This window comes from Ranitomeya imitator, chromosome 3 (assembly GCF_032444005.1).
Source record: "Ranitomeya imitator isolate aRanImi1 chromosome 3, aRanImi1.pri, whole genome shotgun sequence".
In the NCBI taxonomy this organism is placed as follows: Eukaryota; Metazoa; Chordata; class Amphibia; order Anura; family Dendrobatidae; genus Ranitomeya; species Ranitomeya imitator.
Window position 1 is genome coordinate 826,825,194 of NC_091284.1, and position 24,509 is coordinate 826,849,702.

Below are 24,509 nucleotides of genomic sequence, written 5' to 3' on the forward strand. Positions count from 1 at the left end.
CCTCAAATGTCAAAAAATTGTGAAATATCAACTATACATAAAGTAAATGTGTAACAATATAAACTATACACAATATTAAGTTGTAAATGTATATAAATATGTATTATAAAATGTGGGCAACAGATGATGAAATCTAAAAAAGTGCTAAATATGTAATGTACCAATGAGTCCTAGAATACATACAGTAATTATTTCCAATCTAAATACATTTTATTTTTTCATTATTTTTATTATATTTTCAAATATATAAAAAAATGTATTTAGATCAGAAATAATAATTTAGACAAACGGTAATGTAAAAAAACAAATATTGTACACATAAGTAAATCTATACAAAAGCACCTCATAATAAAGAATGGTAAATGGGCATAATAAAAATACACAATTAACAAAAGTGCAATAAACCTCAAAAAAGGAACATTTTATTTTATAAGAAAAATTGTAAACATTAAAGACAAGATGAATAATATATTATATAGATGTATTGTAGAATCACGAAGAAAGTTACATTTCTTTAATCCAGCATGCAAAAATCCTTAAATTATATCCTATGAGAAATCTGATTATTTGGAATATTTGATAGGATTAACAGAATTTTTTCTCTGGAATTTTTATTAAAATTTTTTTTTTTTGCAGCTCATGCACCCAGCAAGACATGCTGCTGTTTTATACACAATATTATGACCCTCCACACAGTATGATGGACCCACAGCTCCCTATACATAGTATGATGGCCCCACAGCTCCCTGTACACAGTATGATGTCTCCACAGCACCCTATACACAGTATGATGGCCACACAGTATGATGGTCCCACCGCTCACTATACATAGTATGATGCCCCCACAGCTCCCTGTACACAGTATGATGGTCTCACAGCTCCCTATACACAGTATGATGGTCTCACAGCTCCCTATACACAGTATGATGCCCCCACAGCTCCTTATACACTGTATGATGGCCCCACAGCTCCCTGTGCACAGTATGATGGTTTCACAGCTCCCTATACACAGTATGATGGCCCCACAGCTCCCTGTACACAGTATGATGGTCTCAGAGCTCCCTATACACAGTATGATGCCCCCACAGCTCCCTATACATAGTATGATGGCCCCACAGCTCCCTCTACACAGTACGACGGCCCCACAACTCCCGATACACAGCATGATGACCCCCACACAGTATGATGATCCCCACAGCTCCCTATACACAGTACGACGGACCCCCATACAGTATAATGGTCCCACAGCTCCCTATACACAGTATAATGACCCCACAGCTCCCTATACACAGTATGCCGGTCCCACAGCTCCCTGTACACAGTATAATGATCCCCATACAGTATGATGGCCCCACAGCTCCCTATACACAGTATGATGACCTCCATACAGTACGACGGCCCCACAGCTCCCTATCCACAGTATGATGACCTCCATACAGTAGGACGGCCCCACAGCTCCCTATCCACAGTATGATGACCTCCATACAGTACGACGGCCCCACAGCTCCCTATCCACAGTATGATGACCTCCATACAGTAGGACGGCCCCACAGCTCCCTATCCACAGTATGATGACCTCCATACAGTACGACGGCCCCACAGCTCCCTATCCACAGTATGATGACCTCCATACAGTAGGACGGCCCCACAGCTCCCTATCCACAGTATGATGACCTCCATACAGTAAGACTGCCCCACAGCTCCCTATCCACAGTATGATGACCTCCATACAGTAGGACGGCCCCACAGCTCCCTATCCACAGTATGATGACCTCCATACAGTAGGACGGCCCCACAGCTCCCTATTCACAGTATGATGACCCTCGCACAGTAAGATGGCCCCACAGCTCCCTATACACAGTATGTCTCCCACACAGTATGATGGCCCCACAGCTCCCTATACACAGTATGATGACCTCCATACAGTACGACGGCCCCACAGCTCCCTATCCACAGTATGATGACCCTCGCACAGTAAGATGGCCCCACAGCTCCCTATACACAGTATGATGTCTCCCACACAGTATGATGGCCCCACAGCTCCCTAGACACAGTATGATGTCTCCCACACAGTATGATGGCCCCACAGCTCCCTAGACACAGTATGATGTCTCCCACACAGTATGATGGCCCCACAGCTCCCTATACACAGTATGATGTCTCCCACACAGTATGATGGCCCCACAGCTCCCTAGACACGTATGATGGCCCCACAGCTTCCTAGACACAGTATGATGGCCCCACAGCTCCCTAGACACAGTATGATGGCCCCACAGCTCCCTAGACACAGTATGATGGCCCCACAGCTCCCTAGACACTGTATGATGGCCCCACAGCTCCCTTGACACAGTATGATGGCCCCACAGCTCCCTAGACACAGTATGATGGCCCCACAGCTCCCTATACACAGTATGATGACCTCCATACAGTATGACGGCCCCACAGCTCCCTATCCACAGTATGATGACCTCCATACAGTAAGACGGCCCCACAGCTCCCTATCCACAGTATGATGACCTCCATACAGTACGACGGCCCCACAGCTCCCTATCCACAGTATGATGACCTCCATACAGTACGACGGCCCCACAGCTCCCTATCCACAGTATGATGACCTCCATACAGTAGGACGACCCCACAGCTCCCTATCCACAGTATGTCTCCCACACAGTATGATGGCCCCACAGCTCCCTATACACAGTATGATGACCTCCATACAGTACGACGGCCCCACAGCTCCCTATCCACAGTATCCTGGTGTAGTGTAAATATAAAAATGGAGATTTTGAGTCCATATTGAAATATACAGAATGCATTCAGACTGACAGAGCAGCATTGCTGGTCACACAGTACAGATGGCCCCACAGCTCCCTATACACAGTATGATGTGTACATTTCTGCTGTGTTAATGTCTTCCTGAATACAGTGTCACCTAGACCTTCCTCCTCCTGCAGGTGATCCCGTCCTGCCGCTGAGCCTCCTGCACTGTGCTATGTGATCTGTGAGGAGCCCCGGGCCGAGCTGGAGATGATCCCCTGTGTGAGGAGGACATTCCTCTGCTGCTGACAGACCGTCCTTCTTCCCAGCAGAGAGGGGAGATCTGAAGACTGCGGCTGTTCCCTGCAAAGTCTGATGGATCACAGGATGCAAAAAAAGGCAGCGGCAGGAATAGACTTGTGCAAAAGATCGTCTGCACCGCCTGCATTTTTTAATAAAAAAATCTTTATAGTTTAGAAAACACAAACAACCTGGACAAGACAAATAAAAACATTTAGAGATTTGCCCATTTCATCAGAACCCATTCCCTAGGCCAAAATCTGATCCTGGCGTGCAACCTGTACGAGCAGCACGGTGACCAATAAATCCATGGGAATATAATGGATGTCTGACATAGGTATCAATAGACACTACCCCTGGAGCTCGAGTGGGCAATGTTCCCGAGGGGCCGCATGACAGACCGCGAATTGTGGAGGCCGAATTAATAGGCTGAAATTAAATCTGCTCAATGTTAATATTATCATCATTTTAGATTACTGTTCATTTTATTGTTTAATGTTGAGTGGATCAACACCATATAATGTACCGTTTTTTTAAAAAATGTATAAATAAGTTGTTCCTATTATAAAGCCCTTTTAGCATGGTTAACAGCTCCCCCCCAAAACAGTACAACGTCCCAAGTGACCCCAACACTGTACCCAGTATGATGACCCCCACAGCTCCCTATACACAATATGATGACCCCACAGCTCCCTATACACAATATGATGACCCCCACAACTCTTTACACACAATATGATGACCCCACAGCTCCCTATACACAATATGATGACCCCCACAGCTCCCTATACACAATGTGATGACTCCCACAGCTCCCTATAAACAATATGATGACCCCACAGCTCCCTATACACAATATGATGACCCCCACAGCTCCCTATACACAATATGATGACTCCCACAGCTCCCTATACACAATATAATGACCCCCACAGCTCCCTATACACAATGTGATGATCCCCACAGCTCCCTATACACAATGTGATGACTCCCACAGCTCCCTATACACAATATGATGATTCCCACAGCTCCCTATACACAATATGATGATTCCCACAGCTCCCCTATACACAATGTGATGACCCTCACAGCTCCCTATACACAGTATGATGACCCTCACAGCTCCCTATACACAGTATGATGATCCCCACAACTTCTTATACACAATATGATGGCTCCCTATACACAATATGATGATTCCCACAGCTCTCTATACACAGTATGATGTCCCCACAGCTCCCTATACACAATATGATGATTCCCACAGCTCTCTATACACAATATGATGACTCCCACAGCTCCCTATACACAATATGATGATTCCCACAGCTCTCTATACACAGTATGATGACCCCACAGCTCCCTATATAAAATATGATTCCCACAGCTCCCTATATAAAATATGATGATTCCCACAGCTCCCTATACTCAATATGATGACCCCCACAGCTCCCTATACACAATATGATGATTCCCACAGCTCCCTATACACAATATGATGACTCCCACAGCTCCCTATATAAAATATGATGACTCCCACAGCTCCCTATATAAAATATGATGATTCCCACAGCTCCCTATATAAAATATGATGATTCCCACAGCTCCCTATACTCAATATGATGACCCCCACAGCTCCCTATACACAATATGATGATTCCCACAGCTCCCTATATACAATATGATGACTCCCACAGCTCCTTATACACAGTATGATGACTCCCACAGCTCCCTATACACAATATGATTCCCACAGCTCCCTATACACAATATGATGACTCCCACAGCTCCTTATACACAGTATGATGACTCCCACAGCTCCCTATACACAATATAATGACTCTCAGTGCTCCCTATAGACAATATGATGATTCCCACAGCTCCCTATACACAATATGACCCCCACAGCTCCCTATACACAGTACGATGACTCCCACAGCTCCCTATACACAATATGATGATTCCCACAGCTCCCTATACACAATATGATGACCCCCACAAATCTTTATACACAATATGATGACTCCCACAGCTCCCTATACACAGTATGATGACTCCCACAGCTCCCTATACATATGATGATTCCCACAGCTCCCTATACACAATGTGATGACTCCCACAGCTCCCTATACACAATATGATGATTCCCACAGCTCCCTATACACAATATGATGATTCCCACAGCTCCCTATACACAATGTGAGGACCCTCACAGCTCCCTATACACAATATGATGACCCTCACAGCTCCCTATACACAGTATGTTGACCCCACAGCTCCCTATACACAATATGATGACCCCCACAACTCCTTATACACAATATGATGACTCCCACATCTCCCTATACACAATATGATGACCCCACAGATGACCCCCACAATATGATGACTCCCACAACTCCTTATACACAATATGATGACTCCCACATCTCCCTATACACAATATGATGACTCCCACAGCTCCCTATACACAGTATGATGACCCCACAGATGACCCCCACAATATGATGACTCCCACAACTCCCTATATAAAATATGATGATTCCCACAGCTCCCTATATAAAATATGATGATTCCCACAGCTCCCTATACTCAATATGATGACCCCCACAGCTCCCTATACACAATATGATGATTCCCACAGCTCCCTATACACAGTATGATGTCTCCACAGCTCCCTATACACAATATGAAGACCAAAGAGCTCCCTATATGCGATATGATGACCCCCACAGCTCCCTATACACAATATGATGATTCCCACAGCTCCCTATACACAATATGATGACTCCCACAGCTCTCTATACACAGTATGATGACCCCACAGCTCCCTATACACAATAGGATGACTCCACAGCCCCCTATACACAATATGAAGACCAAAGAGCTCCCTATATACAATATGATGACCCCCACAGCTCCCTATACACAGTATGTTGACCCCCACAGCTCCCTATACACAATGTGATGACTCCCACAGCTCCCTGTACACAATATGATGACTCCCACAGCTCCTTATACACAGTATGATGACTCCCACAGCTCCCTATACACAATGTGATGACTCCCACAGCTCCCTGTACACAGTATGATGACTCCCACAGCTCCCTATACACAATATGATGACTCTCAGTGCTCCCTATAGACAATATGATGATTCCCACAGCTCCCTATACACAATATGACCCCCACAGCTCCCTATACAAAATATGATGATTCCCACAGCTCCCTATACACAATATGATGATTCCCACAGCTCCCTATACACAGTATGATGACCCCACAACTCCCTATACACAATGTGATGACTCCCACAGCTCCCTGTACACAATGATGATTCCCACAGCTCCCTATACACAATATGATGAGTCCCACAGCTCCTTATACACAGTATGATGACTCCCACAGCTCCCTATACCCAATATGATGACTCTCAGTGCTCCCTATACACAATATGATGATTCCCACAGCTCCCTATACACAATATGACCCCCAAAGCTCCCTATACATAGTATGATGACTCCCACAGCTCCCTATACAAAATATGATTCTCACAGCTTGCTATACACAGTATGATGACTCCCACAGCTCCCTATACACAATATGATGACTCCCACAGCTCCCTATACACAGTATGATGACCCCACAGCTCCCTATACATAATGATGATTCCCACAGCTCCCTATACACAGTATGATGACCCCACAGCTCCCTATACACAATGTGATGACTCCCACAGCTCCCTGTACACAATATGATGATTCCCACAGCTCCATATACACAATATGATGACTCGCACAGCTCCCTATACACAATATGATGACCCCACAGCTCCCTATACATAATATGATGGCCCCCATAGCTCCCTATACACAATATGATGGCCCCCATATCTTCCGATACACAATAGGTTGGCTTCCACTGCTCCCTATACACAATATAATGACCCCCACAGCTCCTGATACACAATATAATGACTCCCACAACTCCCTATACATAATATGATGGCCCCCATACTTCCTATACACAATATGATGACTCCAACTAGTTCCAGATATACAGAATGATGATACCCACAACCCCGCCAACACAGTATCATCTCCCCTATATCCTGACCCACACACAGTATGATGGCCCACATATTAAATGACAAAAACAAACACTACTCACCTTGCCCCCCGGATCACCCCGTGTTCTGCTCTGATCTTTGCTCTGTACAGACTGAGGCTCCGCAGCAGATGTAATCTAGTGATGTTATTGCGCCAACTATGCTACTCACTTGCACAGGCTGAATGGTAGAAGCCGGAGCTGGTGGCTCCCTCCTCCGTTATCCTATGCCCTAGCCTCTGTTTCCAGCCCTTTTTCTGTCACTGTCTGTTGGCCGGATATGAACAGCCAAAGGGATGGATGTGGACTGTGGGCCGAAATTTTCCAGGGTCTATGTCACGGATCCCATCGCTGCCACCAATATGTCACGGATCCCACCAATCTGTCACGGTTCTCAGGGTTTCTGGTTGCCCCTGGTTCCTTCTGAAGGGGATTTATCTATGTCCCACTTCCAAGTTCCGGTTTGGAACTTGCAGTTCTCTGGCGCCCCCCTTACACTCGGGTCAGTCAGGGTACTGCAACTAGGGTAATTAGTCACCAGAAGGGCTGCCTGATATGTACTGGCTATTGGGCATGCTGCAGCGAGGGCAATGTAACTACTCCCACTCAGGCGAGAACAATAATTAACGCCGCCGGTCACTGCAAAGACGCCCGATTGCACAGGACAAAGTATGCTGCCACCAGCTCCGATTAACAGGTCTGGAGCCAACTCAAATCAGTAGCATAATTCACTTCAGAGGACGCGACAGTTTGTTATAGAACAAGGAGAGACAAGCTAGTAAATTGTATATTTTACTCAAAATAAAGAGTAGGCAGTGTTTACAAAGTATAAAAAGATATAAAGAAGACAAATCATGTGTACAATACAAATTACAAATAACATGGGATTAAAATTGAAAAGAACACTTACAGGCCGTTATGTTATTGTATCATCGTGGCTGGCCGTGTGCTGGGGGAAGGGTGAGCATATATCCAGATGCATAGCACCCCTCTGTACAGCAGCAGGATCCCGGACAAAAGACACTGAAAAATTGCTGTCTCACTAAGTTATTCCTAGCTAAAAACCCAGGCACTCTCCCTGTGGTGACATCACTTAGAGGCTGACACCTCCCCTTTACTTGGAATATGAAAACTATTTTTACGCATATCTTGCTGTATGAACCTTGTATAAGAAAGACACGATGATCAGAATGTGCCCCACATCATGAAGATTCTTTTAAGTGTACACATGGAGTAATTACCTGAACCGCTTACGAAGAAATCTGCACTTTGCACTTGTTGCGTTTAGCTGCTAGCGCTTTCAGTGAGTGATAGATCTATCGATGGACATCCGGAATATATAATTCTTATATCCCTAGCCCAGATCAATGCCCATATATATCATGTTAATAGAACAAAGGATCTCATGCAGTTTGGAAGGGGCTATACCAGTTTTGGGTTGGGAGGAGGGAATGAGTAGTTTTAGGGGGATTTGTCTGCTGCAGCTAAAAGCCATAAACTGCTCACACATTGGTATCAAGTTGCACAGAGGGGGAGAAAGGGGGTGTCGAATCTGCAGCGTGTGTCTGGAAAGCCATGTAACCTTCTGAAACTAAACTCACAATATGACATTTTTACATTATCGTGACAGTCTACCCTAGTATGATGTCATATAGTTTTCAATAATAGGCAGAGTGCACATGTACAGACAATACATAAAGAATGCCGTATAAAAGAGGTCAGCAGCAACACTGTGCTATAAAGTGCCATGTGCACGTTCTCCTGAGTGAATTGGCATCATATGTGAGTGAGGACCCCCTGGGTATCGCCACAGTAGGGTGTCTTCCTCCAGGAGACTCTGCACATGGCACTTTACTGCAGCGTTGCCTCTTTTATATTCTTCGCTATGTCTTATCCAGTAGTGCAGTACTTCTATCGCAGATCTCCATTATATTCCCATTATTCTACCAGGTATCACACCAGTCACATGTGTTGTATACCAGGGCCAGATTTTGCCTTAGGAAACAGGTTCTGGGGCAATTTGCATATTTTTTTTAATTTTTTATATTTGTGTTCTTTCAGCTACATAATAAAGATCGATATTGTTAAAATTTATTGAAGTGGAACAAATCTATTTTGTACCTGTCTTCCACTTTTTATGAATGGGTTTTGATTTAGTGCTAATTTTTATGGTCGTCACTGCTGGGAAGTCCAGCGATACTTATAACGGGAGGTCGAAAGTCCCCTGTGTGAATGGAGCAGTAGTGAGCATGTGCGACCGCTGCTTTATTCACTGGCTAGCGGAGTGATGGTCGCACATGTTCACTGCTGCTCCATTCTCAGGACTGAAGTGGGTCTCAGCACCCCAGACCCCCAGTGATCATACATTTATCATCTTTCCCAGTGAAGGATACAAAGACTGTTATGTCCATTGTTTCTCCTTCCATCTTGGTTTTGGGTCTTCTTGATGTCTTGCTTAATCATTAGCGTCTCATTGTTCCTTTACATGTCCTAAAGTGGAGCCTTGAAGGCTTATCTTCTCATAGTCCGTCCAGGATCAGGTGACCTTGGTTTGGTCAATTATCTTATGTTTTCCTTTCCATCCAAAAAAACTTCTCCATAAATCTTGAATGTGCTGTACTTTTATGCTATTGTCTACTTCTATAAGGATCCACCAATACCAGATCCCGGAGACTTCTGTATTTTGAGATGCATCATTACTTCCTTTCTACATAAGACTTATTTGCTCCACACCATAAATGGTGCCAAGACCTGGACAGAGGTGACCACTGTCTCCTGGCTCAAACGAACAACTGCAAGGTTCAAGGAGCTGAAAGGCATTGACTATGCCATCATGCAGAGAAGAAAGGACGTCTACTCCTCATCCCTGATACTCGGCTCCTCTCCTCAATCTTCTCAGGAGCCAGATAGTCCTCCTCTTCTCCTAAGACATCTGCCTGTGCTTTCTGGATCCCCTAATCTCCTGGGTTCAGTCCGCACGGTCTGTTGAATTCTTGTCCGCATTCGTGGATCCATTTGTTCGCCACTGCAGAGATATATAACACAAAGTTTAAACATTCGAAAATTTTGGAGATTTTAGAAAAATTTTGGGAATTCTAAGCTTCTGTGGAGACATCACAACAGAAGACATTAGGGGTCTGAGCCAAAATGAGAGCTCCGGATGAAAAAGTATTGTGGGCTTTGTCCCAGACATTCTCCCACCGGTGCCAGAAAGTTTGGGTTTGGTTCGGGTTAAGTCAGAAGTTCTAAGCTCAGGATCTCTCAGCGAAGGTCTCTTCTAAGATATATCTGTCCATCAATTCCCAAAATTGGTTGGCAAACATTATGACCTGAAATATGAGAAGGTTGGTCATATGCAGAAGGTGTCGTCATATAATCTTTTCTGCTATAGGTTTTCTAGACTGGTGACAACAATGCAATCATTGCACCGTGATAGGTCCAGAGTCACTAAGGCTACGTTCACATTGGCGTTCCGCCAATGTGCGTCGCTGTTGCGCCGGCGACGCAGCGGCGACGCGCCCCTATGTTTAACATAGGGGACGCGTGCGTTTTTTGGGTGGCGTTTTTCGACACGTGCGTCGTTTTCTACGCTAGCGTCGGACGCAAGAAAATGCTTCTGTGCGTCCGATTTTGGTCAAAAAACGACGCACGCGTCGCAAAACGCGCGCGTTTTTGCGTGCGTTTGCGCGCGTTTTTTCGTGCGGCGCGCGTTGCGTCGCCGACGCAGGGCGGCGCAACGCTAGTGTGAACGTAGCCTAAGTGAGTAGCTTTACTAGAAGACTTCCACAGTGACGTGATCCTGATACAAGGACTAGCCTCCCACACCGAGGCCCAATATTCACTCCAGCACCTTCTTGTACGAAGGTCTTCTGCAATGATTTGGGACCTCGAAAAGATCTTCCCTTCTTAATCTTTATAGGTATAAATATGGTGCTTCTGGTGCGGGAACCACTTAAGGAAGACTTACCAATCTCTTTGAGCCATCACAGTCAAGGATTACATGTTACTCACCCCATTTGCTCCCGAGTAGGACCGGACAGCCGGCATGCAGGGTGTCCTCAATACCGTCACCGCTCCTGTGGAGATTCCACCAGAAGATGGCTGCATTCTATAGAAGAGTGAGTGATATATTGAATATATGAATATATGAATAGTGAGTGATATATTGTCCACAGGTGTGAAGTAACTGCCGTTTCTATATGTATAATATAATCTGCCCTTTATCGTGTTTGTAATATAATCTGCCCTTTATCGTATTTGTAATATAATCTGCCCTTTATCGTATATGTAATATAATCTGCCCTTTATCGTATTTGTAATATAATCTGCCCTTTATCGTATTTGTAATATAATCTGCCCTTTATCGTATTTGTAATATAATCTGCCCTTTATCGTATTTGTAATATAATCTGTCCTTTATCGTATTTGTAATATAATCTGCCCTTTATCGTATTTGTAATATAACCTGCCCTTTATCATATTTGTAATATAATCTGCCCTTTATCGTATTTGTAATATAATCTGCCCTTTATCGTATTTGTAATATAATCTGCCCTTTATCGTATTTGTAATATAACCTGCCCTTTATCGTATTTGTAATATAATCTGCCCTTTATCGTATTTGTAATATAATCTGTCCTTTATCGTATTTGTAATATAATCTGTCCTTTATCGTATTTGTAATATAATCTGTCCTTTATCGTATTTGTAATATAATCTGCCCTTTATCGTATTTGTAATATAATCTACCCTTTATCGTATTTGTAATATAATCTGTCCTTTATCGTATTTGTAATATAATCTGCCCTTTATCGTATTTGTAATATAATCTGCCCTTTATCGTATTTGTAATATAATCTGCCCTTTATCGTATTTGTAATATAATCTGCCCTTTATCGTATTTGTAATATAATCTGCCCTTTATCGTATTTGTAATATAATGTGCCCTTTATCGTATTTGTAATATAATCTGCCCTTTATCGTATTTGTAATATAATCTGTCCTTTATCGTATTTGTAATATAATCTGCCCTTTATCGTATTTGTAATATATTCTGCCCTTTATCGTATTTGTAATATAATCTGCCTTTCTCGCACATTTATAATATACTCTTCTCTTTATCACAGTTTAAATATAATCTATATATAATATATTATCGCAGTTATATAATCTGCCCTTTATCGCATAGTTATAATAATATAATTTGCCCGTTATCACACATTTATAATCTGCCCTTTATCACACATTTATAATATAATCTGCCCTTTATCACAAGTATAATGTACAGTACATTGCCTTCTACCAGAGACGCTGATCATAAGCGCACCTTTACCACCGGCGTGCTGAAGTTGGCGTATATAAATGCAGTTGATCCTCCCAAGTCTACAGAACTCAGCTGAAATAATAATATAAAAAAAAAATCTAAACAAATAATCATTAATTGCTTATTAACAACAGACAGGATCCCAGACAAAATTAACCCTGAGACCCCCTCCCCTGTAATTTCCTTATTACATCGGCTCTGCCTGTCTCCTCCCACTCATTTACATAATAGGGCTGGGCCGTTCTCTGAGGGACCGCCCCCGCTTAGCAGAGGCCACTATAGATGCTGGTGTGATACACGGCTCCCTCTGTAGGCGAGGTAAGAGATGACACCCAGGGCACTAACAGTAGGAATTTACATGAACTAGAGGCAGCGATTTCCGTAACCGAATGTGACTTACATAAATCATAAATGTGGCTATTCTGTTCCCCATGTTGGTGCGGTACACGGGGCTTTTACGGGACTGAAAATAAAAATATGAGAGACGAGAAATGAGATATTACAAAAAAAACCCATAAAACTTAACTAGTTATTTTCAGTGTAGTTTTTGCTACATATCTTCTATAGTTTTGAGTATACAGCTCTGATGCAGAAATATGTATTTCCATGGTAACAGACGACAAACAAGCCCTGCGTAGTCTGGCCCCATCTACCAGACACAATGGAGTGGGACTGCAGGACCAGACTACATTGGGGCTGTCTGTAGTCTGTTACCATGGAGACCATCTACGTCAATATTCATCCACAGACCCGTAGCGAGGATGTGGATGTTGATAGGGTGGTTTCCATGGCAACCTTGCGCCAAAAAGTGAAATATACCGAGCAACACTCCTGCCCTCTTCAACATACCGTGGCATGGTCAAAGTGTGGCTCATAGTGCCCCCCGATGCCGTAATTGACCACCTGCAGATACTCGGCGTATGGAGCTTTGGCACATAGTCCGGTGGCTGCTGCGATGCGGACGTCCAGATCAGCGATGACGGGGTGAACCGTGTCCTTCAGCCAGGCACTGCGGAGACACAACGGGCACATGCAAAGAGATGATGCCTATGTGTCTGGCATAGTTATGGGGGTCCTGTAACTGGTATAGCTATGGGGGTCCTGTGTCTGGCACAGTTATGGCATTGTGGTGGCTCTATGAATGGAATTATTATGGGCACTAATTTTGGTGTTATGTAAGCTCTATTATGGGGGAACTATTAACAGAGTTGTTATGTGATTTTTGTGTGACATTATTACGGGGCACTGTTATGTGATTTTTGTGGATGACATTATTATGGGGGCATTGTTATGTGATTTTTGTGGATGACATTATTATGGGGGCACTGTTATGTGATTTTTGTGGATGACATTATTATGGGGACACTGTAATGTGATTTTTGTGGATGACATTATTATGGGGGCACTATTATGTGATTTTTGTGGATGACATTATTATGGGGACACTGTTATGTGATTTTTGTGGATGACATTATTATGGGGGCACTGTTATGTGATTTTTGTGGATGACATTATTATGGGGGCACTGTTATGTGATTTTTGTGGATGACATTATTATGGGGACACTGTTATGTGATTTTTGTGGATGACATTATTATGGGGGCACTATTATGTGATTTTTGTGGATGACATTATTATGGGGACACTGTTATGTGATTTTTGTGGATGACATTATTATGGGGGCACTGTTATGTGATTTTTGTGGATGACATTATTATGGGGACACTGTTATGTGATTTTTGTGGATGACATTATTATGGGGGCACTGTTATGTGATTTTTGTAAATTACATTATTATGGGGGCACTGTTATGTGATTTTTGTGGATGCCATTATTATGGGGGCACGGTTATGTGATTTTTGTGGATGACATTATTATGGGGGCACTGTTATGTGATTTTTGTGGATGACATTATTATCGGGGCACTGTTATGTGATTTTTGTGGATGACATTATTATGGGGGCACTGTTATGTGATTTTTGTGGATGACATTATTATGGGGGCACTGTTATGTGATTTTTGAGGATGACATTATTATGGGGGCACTGTTATGTGATTTTTGTGGATGACATTATTATGGGGGCACTGTTATGTGATTTTTGAGGATGACATTATTATGGGGGCACTGTTATGTGATTTTTGAGGATGACATTATTATGGGGGCACTGATGTGATTTTTGAGGATGACATTATTATGGGGGCACTGTTATGTGATTTTTGTGGATGACATTATTATGGGGGCACTGTTATGTGATTTTTGAGGATGACATTATTATGGGGGCACTGTTATGTGATTTTTGTGGATGACATTATTATGGGGGCACTGTTATGTGATTTTTGTAAATTACATTATTATGGGGGCACTGTTATGTGATTTTTGTGGATGACATTATTATGGGGGAATTGTTATGTGATTTTTGTGGATGACATTATTATGGGGACACTGTTATGTGATTTTTGTGGATGACATTATTATGGGGACACTGTAATGTGATTTTTGTGGATGACATTATTATGGGGGCACTATTATGTGATTTTTGTGGATGACATTATTATGGGGACACTGTTATGTGATTTTTGTGGATGACATTATTATGGGGGCACTGTTATGTGATTTTTGTGGATGACATTATTATGGGGGCACTGTTATGTGATTTTTGTGGATGACATTATTATGGGGACACTGTTATGTGATTTTTGTGGATGACATTATTATGGGGGCACTGTTATGTGATTTTTGTGGATGACATTATTATGGGGACACTGTTATGTGATTTTTGTGGATGACATTATTATGGGGGCACTGTTATGTGATTTTTGTGGATGACATTATTATGGGGACACTGTTATGTGATTTTTGTGGATGACATTATTATGGGGGCACTGTTATGTGATTTTTGTAAATTACATTATTATGGGGGCACTGTTATGTGATTTTTGTGGATGCCATTATTATGGGGGCACGGTTATGTGATTTTTGTGGATGACATTATTATGGGGGCACTGTTATGTGATTTTTGTGGATGACATTATTATCGGGGCACTGTTATGTGATTTTTGTGGATGACATTATTATGGGGGCACTGTTATGTGATTTTTGTGGATGACATTATTATGGGGGCACTGTTATGTGATTTTTGTGGATGACATTATTATGGGGGCACTGTTATGTGATTTTTGAGGATGACATTATTATGGGGGCACTGTTATGTGATTTTTGAGGATGACATTATTATGGGGGCACTGATGTGATTTTTGAGGATGACATTATTATGGGGGCACTGTTATGTGATTTTTGTGGATGACATTATTATGGGGGCACTGTTATGTGATTTTTGAGGATGACATTATTATGGGGGCACTGTTATGTGATTTTTGTGGATTACATTATTATGGGGGCACTGTTATGTGATTTTTGAGGATGACATTATTATGGGGGCACTGTTATGTGATTTTTGAGGATGACATTATTATGGGGGCACTGTTATGTGATTTTTGAGGATGACATTATTATGGGGGCACTGTTATGTGATTTTTGTGGATGACATTATTATCGGGGCACTGTTATGTGATTTTTGTGGATGACATTATTATGGGGGCACTGTTATGTGATTTTTGTGGATGACATTATTATGGGGGCACTGTTATGTGATTTTTGAGGATGACATTATTATGGGGGCACTGTTATGTGATTTTTGTGGATGACATTATTATGGGGGCACTGTTATGTGATTTTTGAGGATGACATTATTATGGGGGCACTGTTATGTGATTTTTGAGGATGACATTATTATGGGGGCACTGTTATGTGATTTTTGTAGATGACATTATTATGGGGGCACTGTTATGTGATTTTTGAGGATGACATTATTATGGGGGCACTGTTATGTGATTTTTGAGGATGACATTATTATGGGGGCACTGTTATGTGATTTTTGTGGATGACATTATTATGGGGGCACTGTTATGTGATTTTTGAGGATGACATTATTATGGGGGCACTGTTATGTGATTTTTGAGGATGACATTATTATGGGGGCACTGTTATGTGATTTTTGAGGATGACATTATTATGGGGGCACTGTTATGTGATTTTTGTGGATGACATTATTATCGGGGCACTGTTATGTGATTTTTGTGGATGACATTATTATGGGGGCACTGTTATGTGATTTTTGAGGATGACATTATTATGGGGGCACTGTTATGTGATTTTTGTGGATGACATTATTATGGGGGCACTGTTATGTGATTTTTGAGGATGACATTATTATGGGGGCACTGTTATGTGATTTTTGAGGATGACATTATTATGGGGGCACTGATGTGATTTTTGAGGATGACATTATTATGGGGGCACTGTTATGTGATTTTTGTGGATGGCATTATTATGGGGGCACTGTTATGTGATTTTTGTGGATGACATTATTATGGGGGCACTGTTATGTGATTTTTGAGGATGACATTATTATGGGGGCACTGTTATGTGATTTTTGAGGATGACATTATTATGGGGGCACTGTTATGTGATTTTTGAGGATGACATTATTATGGGGGCACTGTTATGTGATTTTTGAGGATGACATTATTATGGGGGCACTGTTATGTGATTTTTGAGGATGACATTATTATGGGGGCACTGTTATGTGATTTTTGTGGATGGCATTATTATGGGGGCACTGTTATGTGATTTTTGTGGATGACATTATTATGGGGGCACTGTTATGTGATTTTTGTGGATGACATTATTATGGGGGCACTGTTATGTGATTTTTGAGGATGACATTATTATGGGGGCACTGTTATGTGATTTTTGAGGATGACATTATTATGGGGGCACTGTTATGTGATTTTTGTGGATGGCATTATTATGGGGGCACTGTTATGTGATTTTTGAGGATGACATTATTATGGGGGCACTGATGTGATTTTTGAGGATGACATTATTATGGGGGCACTGTTATGTGATTTTTGTGGATGGCATTATTATGGGGGCACTGTTATGTGATTTTTGTGGATGACATTATTATGGGGGCACTGTATAGTAATCGTGTAATTGTGGGGCGACATGATAACTCCATGTACCCGGCATACACCCATCCGGTGCCGATGACTGGGGACGGCACGTAACCTGTACAGCTCTTCCTGGCAGTGTCGGGCACAGATCCCAGAGGAGTGGATTACCTTTTGCTGATCCTGTATTCCGCCTGCGCCTGCTGGACCCCGGAGGCCACGACTGAGCGCTGCAGCTGCAGGACACGGAGAGCAGATATCACCCGGATGCGATGTTACTACGTGTTACACAACATTCTAATAACGAGCATTTCCCACCCTTCACCCAGCTCTCCCAGACCCCTGATAGACAAACTACCTAACTATACAGGACATAGATCAATGACTATCTGGGCCCTGTAGGAAAGCTGGATGATGACATCCCGGAATCCCACTTACACCGGTCGCCGCACAACTTTCCTGGACACCGATAAGAAAGAGTTAAACACATTTATTTCCCAATTATTTCCATCTTTGTGTTCTGGAGGCTTTTATAGGGCGGCGGGAGATCTCTCTATTCCTCCACGCTTTCCGGGGTCCCTGCCAGATCGTAGGAGCAGAAGGAAAAAGATGCGTCACTAAGCTCCACGGACCCTCACCAGCCGGATCCAAAGAATGCGTAACGAAGAACGGCCCATAAAGTAATACTGCAGAGGAGGCAACAATGTGTCTCCATAGAGACCAGAATATATACAATGTATCACAAGTCAGAGAGCGAAGCTCTGGAGTATAATACAGCATAAGGAATGTAATGTATGTACACAGTGACTGCACCAGCAGAATAGTGAGCGCAGCTCTGGGGTATAATACAGGATGTAACTCAGGATCAGTAATGTAATATCTGTACACAGTGACTGCACCAGCAGAATAGTGAGTGCAGCTCTGGGGTATAATACAGGATGTAACTCAGGATCAGTAATGTAATATCTGTACACAGTGACTGCACCAGCAGAATAGTGAGTGCAGCTCTGTAGTATAATACAGGATGTAAATCAGGATCAGTAATGTAATGTATGTACACAGTGACTGCACCAGCAGAATAGTGAGTGCAGCTCTGGAGTATAATACAGGATGTAACTCAGGATCAGTAATGTAATGTATGTACACAGTGACTGCACCAGCAGAATAGTGAGTGCAGCTCTGGGGTATAATACAGGATGTAACTCAGGATCAGTAATGGAATGTATGTACACAGTGACTGCACCAGCAGAATAGTGAGTGCAGCTCTGGAGTATAATACAGGATGTAACTCAGGATCAGTAATGTAATATCTGTACACAGTGACTGCACCAGCAGAATAGTGAGTGCAGCTCTGTAGTATAATACAGGATGTAACTCAGGATCAGTAGTGTAATGTATGTACACAGTGACTGCACCAGCAGAGTAGTGAGTGCAGCTCTGGGGTATAATACAGGATGTAACTCAGGATCAGTAATGTAATGTATGTACACAGTGACTGCACCAGCAGAATAGTGAGTGCAGATCTGGGGTATAATACAGGATGTAACTCAGGATCAGTAATGTAATGTATGTACACAGTGACTGCAGCAGCAGAATAGTGAGTGCAGCTCTGGGGTATAATACAGGATGTAACTCAGGATCAGTAATGTAATGTATGTACACAGTGACTGCACCAGCAGAATAGTGAGTGCAGATCTGGGGTATAATACAGGATGTAACTCAGGATCAGTAATGTAATGTATGAACACAGTGACTGCACCAGCAGAATAGTGAGTGCAGATCTGGGGTATAATACAGGATGTAACTCTGTACATCTGACCTCTAACTGTTTCCAGCAGAATGATTACAGCTCAGGATGTGACTGGTGTTTTCAGGATAAGTATTGGGTTGCTGGACATTGTAGGACAGGTTGGAGATGTTTGGAGATTCTATTCACCCATGGAGCAGCAAGTTCCTTGATCTTCTCCGCCTCATCGTCACTGATGAAGTCGTGGTAGAGAGCGATGTAGGGCGTGCGGCTCAGCAGCTCTTTCTTCAGAGGCTGGAGTGTGAGGTACGGGCTGCTGTTTGTGTCTTGTGAGCACACGAGTCCTGGATCCTCATGATGAGGCTGAGAAGGAAGAACAGTGGACAATGAGCGACTGACGATGAGCGACTGACGATGAACGACGGACGATGAGCGACGGACGATGAGCGACGGACGATGAGCGACTGACGATGAGCGACTGACGATGAGCGACTGACGATGAGCGACTGACGATGAGCGACTGACGATGAGCGACGGGCGATGAGCGACGGGCGATGAGCGACGGACGATGAGCGACGGACGATGAGCGACGGACGATGAGCGACGGACGATGAGCGACGGACGATGAGCGACGGACGATGAGCGACGGACGATGAGCGACGGACGATGAGCGACTGACGATGAGCGACGGACGATGAGCGACGGACGATGAGCGACTGACGATGAGCTACGGACGATGAGCGACTGACGATGAGCGACGGACGATGAGCGACTGACGATGAGCGACTGACGATGAGCGACTGACGATGAGCGACGGACGATGAGCGACGGGCGATGAGCGACGGGCGATGAGCGACGGGCGATGAGCGACGGACGATGAGCGACTGACGATGAGCGACTGACGATGAGCGACGGACGATGAGCGACGGACGATGAGCGACGGACGATGAGCGACGGACGATGAGCGACTGACGATGAGCGACTGACGATGAGCGACTGACGATGAGCGACTGACGATGAGCGACGGACGATGAGCGACGGACGATGAGCGACTGACGATGAGCTACGGACGATGAGCGACTGACGATGAGCTACGGACGATGAGCGACGGACGATGAGCGACTGACGATGAGCGACGGACGATGAGCGACGGACGATGAGCGACGGACGATGAGCGACGGACGATGAGCGACTGACGATGAGCGACGGACGATGAGCGACGGACGATGAGCGACGGACGATGAGCGACGGACGATGAGCGACTGACGATGAGCTACGGACGATGAGCTACGGACGATGAGCGACTGACGATGAGCTACGGACGATGAGCTACGGACGATGAGCGACGGACGATGAGCGACGGACGATGAGCGACGGACGATGAGTGACGGACGATGATCTACGGACGATGAGCTACGGACGATGAGCGACTGACGATGAGCGACGGACGATGAGCGACTGACGATGAGCTGCGGACGATGAGCGACTGACGATGAGCGACGGACGATGAGCGACGGACGATGAGTGATGGACGATGATCTACGGACGATGAGCTACGGACGATGAGCGACGGACGATGAGCGACTGACGATGAGCGACGGACGATGAGCGACGGACGATGAGCGACGGACGATGAGTGATGGATGATGATCTACGGACGATGAGCTACGGACGATGAGCAACGGACGATGAGCGACGGACGATGAGCGACGGACGATGATCTACAGACGATGAGCTACGGACGATGATCTACGGACGATGAGCGACGGACGATGAGAGACTGACGATGAGCGATGGACGATGAGCGTCTGACGATGAGCTACGGACGATGAGCGACGGACGATGAGCGACTGACAATGAGCGACTGACGAGCTACGGACGATGAGCGACGGACGATGAGCGACGGACGATGAGCGACGGACGATGAGCGACTGACGATGATCTACGGACGATGAGCGACGGACGATGAGTGACGGACGATGATCTACGGACGATGAGCTACGGACGATGAGCGACGGACGATGAGCGACGGACGATGATCTACGGACGATGAGCTACGGACGATGAGCGACGGACGATGATCTACAGACGATGAGCGACGGACGATGAGCTACGGACGATGATCTACGGACGATGATCTACGGACGATGAGCGACGGACGATGAACTACGGACGATGAGAGACTGACGATGAGCGATGGACGATGAGCGACTGACGATGAGCTACGGACGATGAGCGACGGACGATGAGCGACGGACGATGAGCGACTGACAATGAGCGACTGACGATGAGCGACTGACGAGCTACGAACGATGAGCGACGGACGATGAGCGACTGACGAGCTACGGACGATGAGCGACGGACGATGAGCTACGGACGATGATCTATGGACGATGAGCGACGGACGATGAGAGACTGACGATGAGCGATGGACGATGAGCGACGGACGATGAGAGACTGACGATGAGCGACTGACGAGCTACGGACGATGAGCGACTGACGAGCTACGGACGATGAGCGACGGATGATGAGCGACTGACGATGAGCTACGGACGATGAGCGACGGACGATGAGCGACGGACGATGAGCGACTGACAATGAGCGACTGACGATGAGCGACTGACGAGCTACGAACGATGAGCTACGGACGATGATCTACGGACGATGATCTACGGACGATGAGCGACGGACGATGAACTACGGACGATGAGAGACTGACGATGAGCGATGGACGATGAGCGACTGACGATGAGCTACGGACGATGAGCGACGGACGATGAGCGACGGACGATGAGCGACTGACAATGAGCGACTGACGATGAGCGACTGACGAGCTACGAACGATGAGCGACGGACGATGAGCGACTGACGAGCTACGGACGATGAGCGACGGACGATGAGCTACGGACGATGATCTACGGACGATGAGCGACGGACGATGAGAGACTGACGATGAGCGATGGACGATGAGCGACTGACGATGAGCGACGGACGATGAGAGACTGACGATGAGCGACTGACGAGCTACGGACGATGAGCGACTGACGAGCTACGGACGATGAGCGACGGATGATGAGCGACTGACGATGAGCTACGGACGATGAGCGACTGACGATGAGCGACTGACGTTGACCTACGGACAATGACATTACACTTAGGTATATGGCGGTATTACAGCCTATAGAACCTGTACAGGAGGATGACATCACACTTACATATATGGCGGTATTATAGTCTATATATACTGTACAAGGATACTGACATCACACTTACATATATGGCGGTATTATAGTCTATATATACTGTACAGGATGATGACATCACACTTATGTATATGGCGGTATTAGACTATAGATACTGTACAGGATACTGACATCACACTTACATATATGGCGGTATTATAGTCTATACTGTACAGGATGATGACATCACACTTATGTATATGGCGGTATTAGACTATAGATCCTGTACAGGAGGATGACTTTACACTTATGTATATGGTGCTATTAGACTATAGATCCTGTACAGGATGATGACATCACACTTATGTATATGGCGGTATTAGACTATAGATCCTGTACAGGATGATGACGTCACACATATATATGGCGGTATTATAGTCTGTATATACTGTATAGGATGATGACATCACACTTATATATGTGGCGGTATTAGACTATAGATCCTGTACAGGAGGATGACATCAGGTTCATGTGACATCGCTGACAGTCAGGCCCCCATTCCTGGGAAATCTGACGCCGTGACACCAGCTACATCCTTATGTCTTTATCTACAGGTGTATACCTGAGTCCCCAATGTCTGGCAGAGCCCCTCATACAGTTCTCGTGTCCTCAGATGGGTGACGTTTGGCCTCAGGAGACTCGGCTCCTCCACCAATTCTCTCGCCGGAGTCTCCTCTAAAATCTTTTCATACTTGGCGACGTTCAGAGCCAGTCTCATGTTATAGGGATCTGAAAGAGAAATAGAGAGACTGACTGCGTCCTGAAGAGACTGCAGTACCCCACATGTCCAGGTGTGGCGTCATTCCTGTAATCAATCAGCGCTGGGTGTAGGACAAGTTATAATTCCTATTGTGTCTGTATTTGGAATGGAGTCATGAAAGCTTCATTGAGGAGCATCCGTCCTACTTGTTGACAGTTTCCATGTAGACACGTGTTTTCTTGCTCCGTATTTGATACTTGCTGATAGAGTTGATGGTGATGTGGAGATGTGGACACATACCGTGCAGAAGACACTCCCTGGAGAGATATAATGCCCCAGACACATTCCCCGCCTGCAAAAGAGCAGATTGTCAGTAACCCAGACATTGTAATATGGCGGCACAGACCTGACGCACCGCTGCTCCAGACTAACCCTCCGCCATTCCCTGCATGATGATGTGCACACCTGGCATGTAGGATATCCAAAGGCAAGGGTTAATGTGGGGATACTATCCTGTTAACGCTTCTCACCACCCCCGATCTTCCCCAAACCTGGAACAGGGGTCTCTGTCCCATCCCCTGTATTGGAGAATCCAATACCTGCTCATAATACTGCCATCCAAAGCCGAATTATAATCCCACACAATACTGCCATTCAAAGCCGAATAATAATCCCACACAATACTGCCACCCAATGCTGAATAATAATCCCACACAATACTGCCATCCAATGCAGAATAATAATCCCATACAATACTGCCATCCAAAGCCGAATTATAATCCCACACAATACTGCCATTCAAAGCCGAATTATAATCCCACACAATACTGCCACCCAATGCTGAATAATAATCCCACACAATATTGCCATCCAATGCAGAATAATAATCCCATACAATACTGCCATCCAATGCTGAATAATAATCCCATACAATACTGCCATCCAATGCTGAATAATAATCCCATACAATACTGCCATCCAATGTTGAATAATAATCCCATACAATACTGCCATCCAATGCTGAATAATAATCCCACACAATACTGCCATCCAATGCAGAATAATAATCCCATACAATACTGCAATCCAATGCAGAATAATAATCCCATACAATACTGCCACCCAATGCTGAATAATAATCCCACACAATACTGCCATCCAATGCTGAATAATAATCCCATACAATACTGCCATCCAATGTTGAATAATAATCCCATACAATACTGCCATCCAATGCTGAATAATAATCCCACACAATACTGCCATCCAATGTTGAATAATAATCCCATACAATACTGCCATCCAATGCCGAATAATAAT

At 44.5% G+C, this 24,509-nt stretch overlaps 1 protein-coding gene across 1 annotated transcript in view; it reads right to left on the minus strand.

The window, feature by feature from the left end:
* Positions 1 to 7,943: 7,943 nt before the first annotated feature.
* P4HA3 (prolyl 4-hydroxylase subunit alpha 3) overlaps positions 7,944 to 24,509 on the minus strand; it is a 43,392-nt gene continuing 26,826 nt past the window's right edge. The window contains exons 5-13 of the mRNA XM_069759447.1: positions 23,490 to 23,541; positions 23,052 to 23,218; positions 19,437 to 19,610; positions 17,672 to 17,736; positions 13,337 to 13,496; positions 12,888 to 12,950; positions 12,491 to 12,559; positions 11,176 to 11,272; positions 7,944 to 10,189 (exon numbers count right to left, since the gene is read on the minus strand). Of these exons, the coding sequence (XP_069615548.1) occupies positions 10,119 to 10,189; positions 11,176 to 11,272; positions 12,491 to 12,559; positions 12,888 to 12,950; positions 13,337 to 13,496; positions 17,672 to 17,736; positions 19,437 to 19,610; positions 23,052 to 23,218; positions 23,490 to 23,541 (918 nt within the window). The 3' untranslated portion in view covers positions 7,944 to 10,118. The remainder of the gene's footprint in view (positions 10,190 to 11,175; positions 11,273 to 12,490; positions 12,560 to 12,887; positions 12,951 to 13,336; positions 13,497 to 17,671; positions 17,737 to 19,436; positions 19,611 to 23,051; positions 23,219 to 23,489; positions 23,542 to 24,509) is intronic.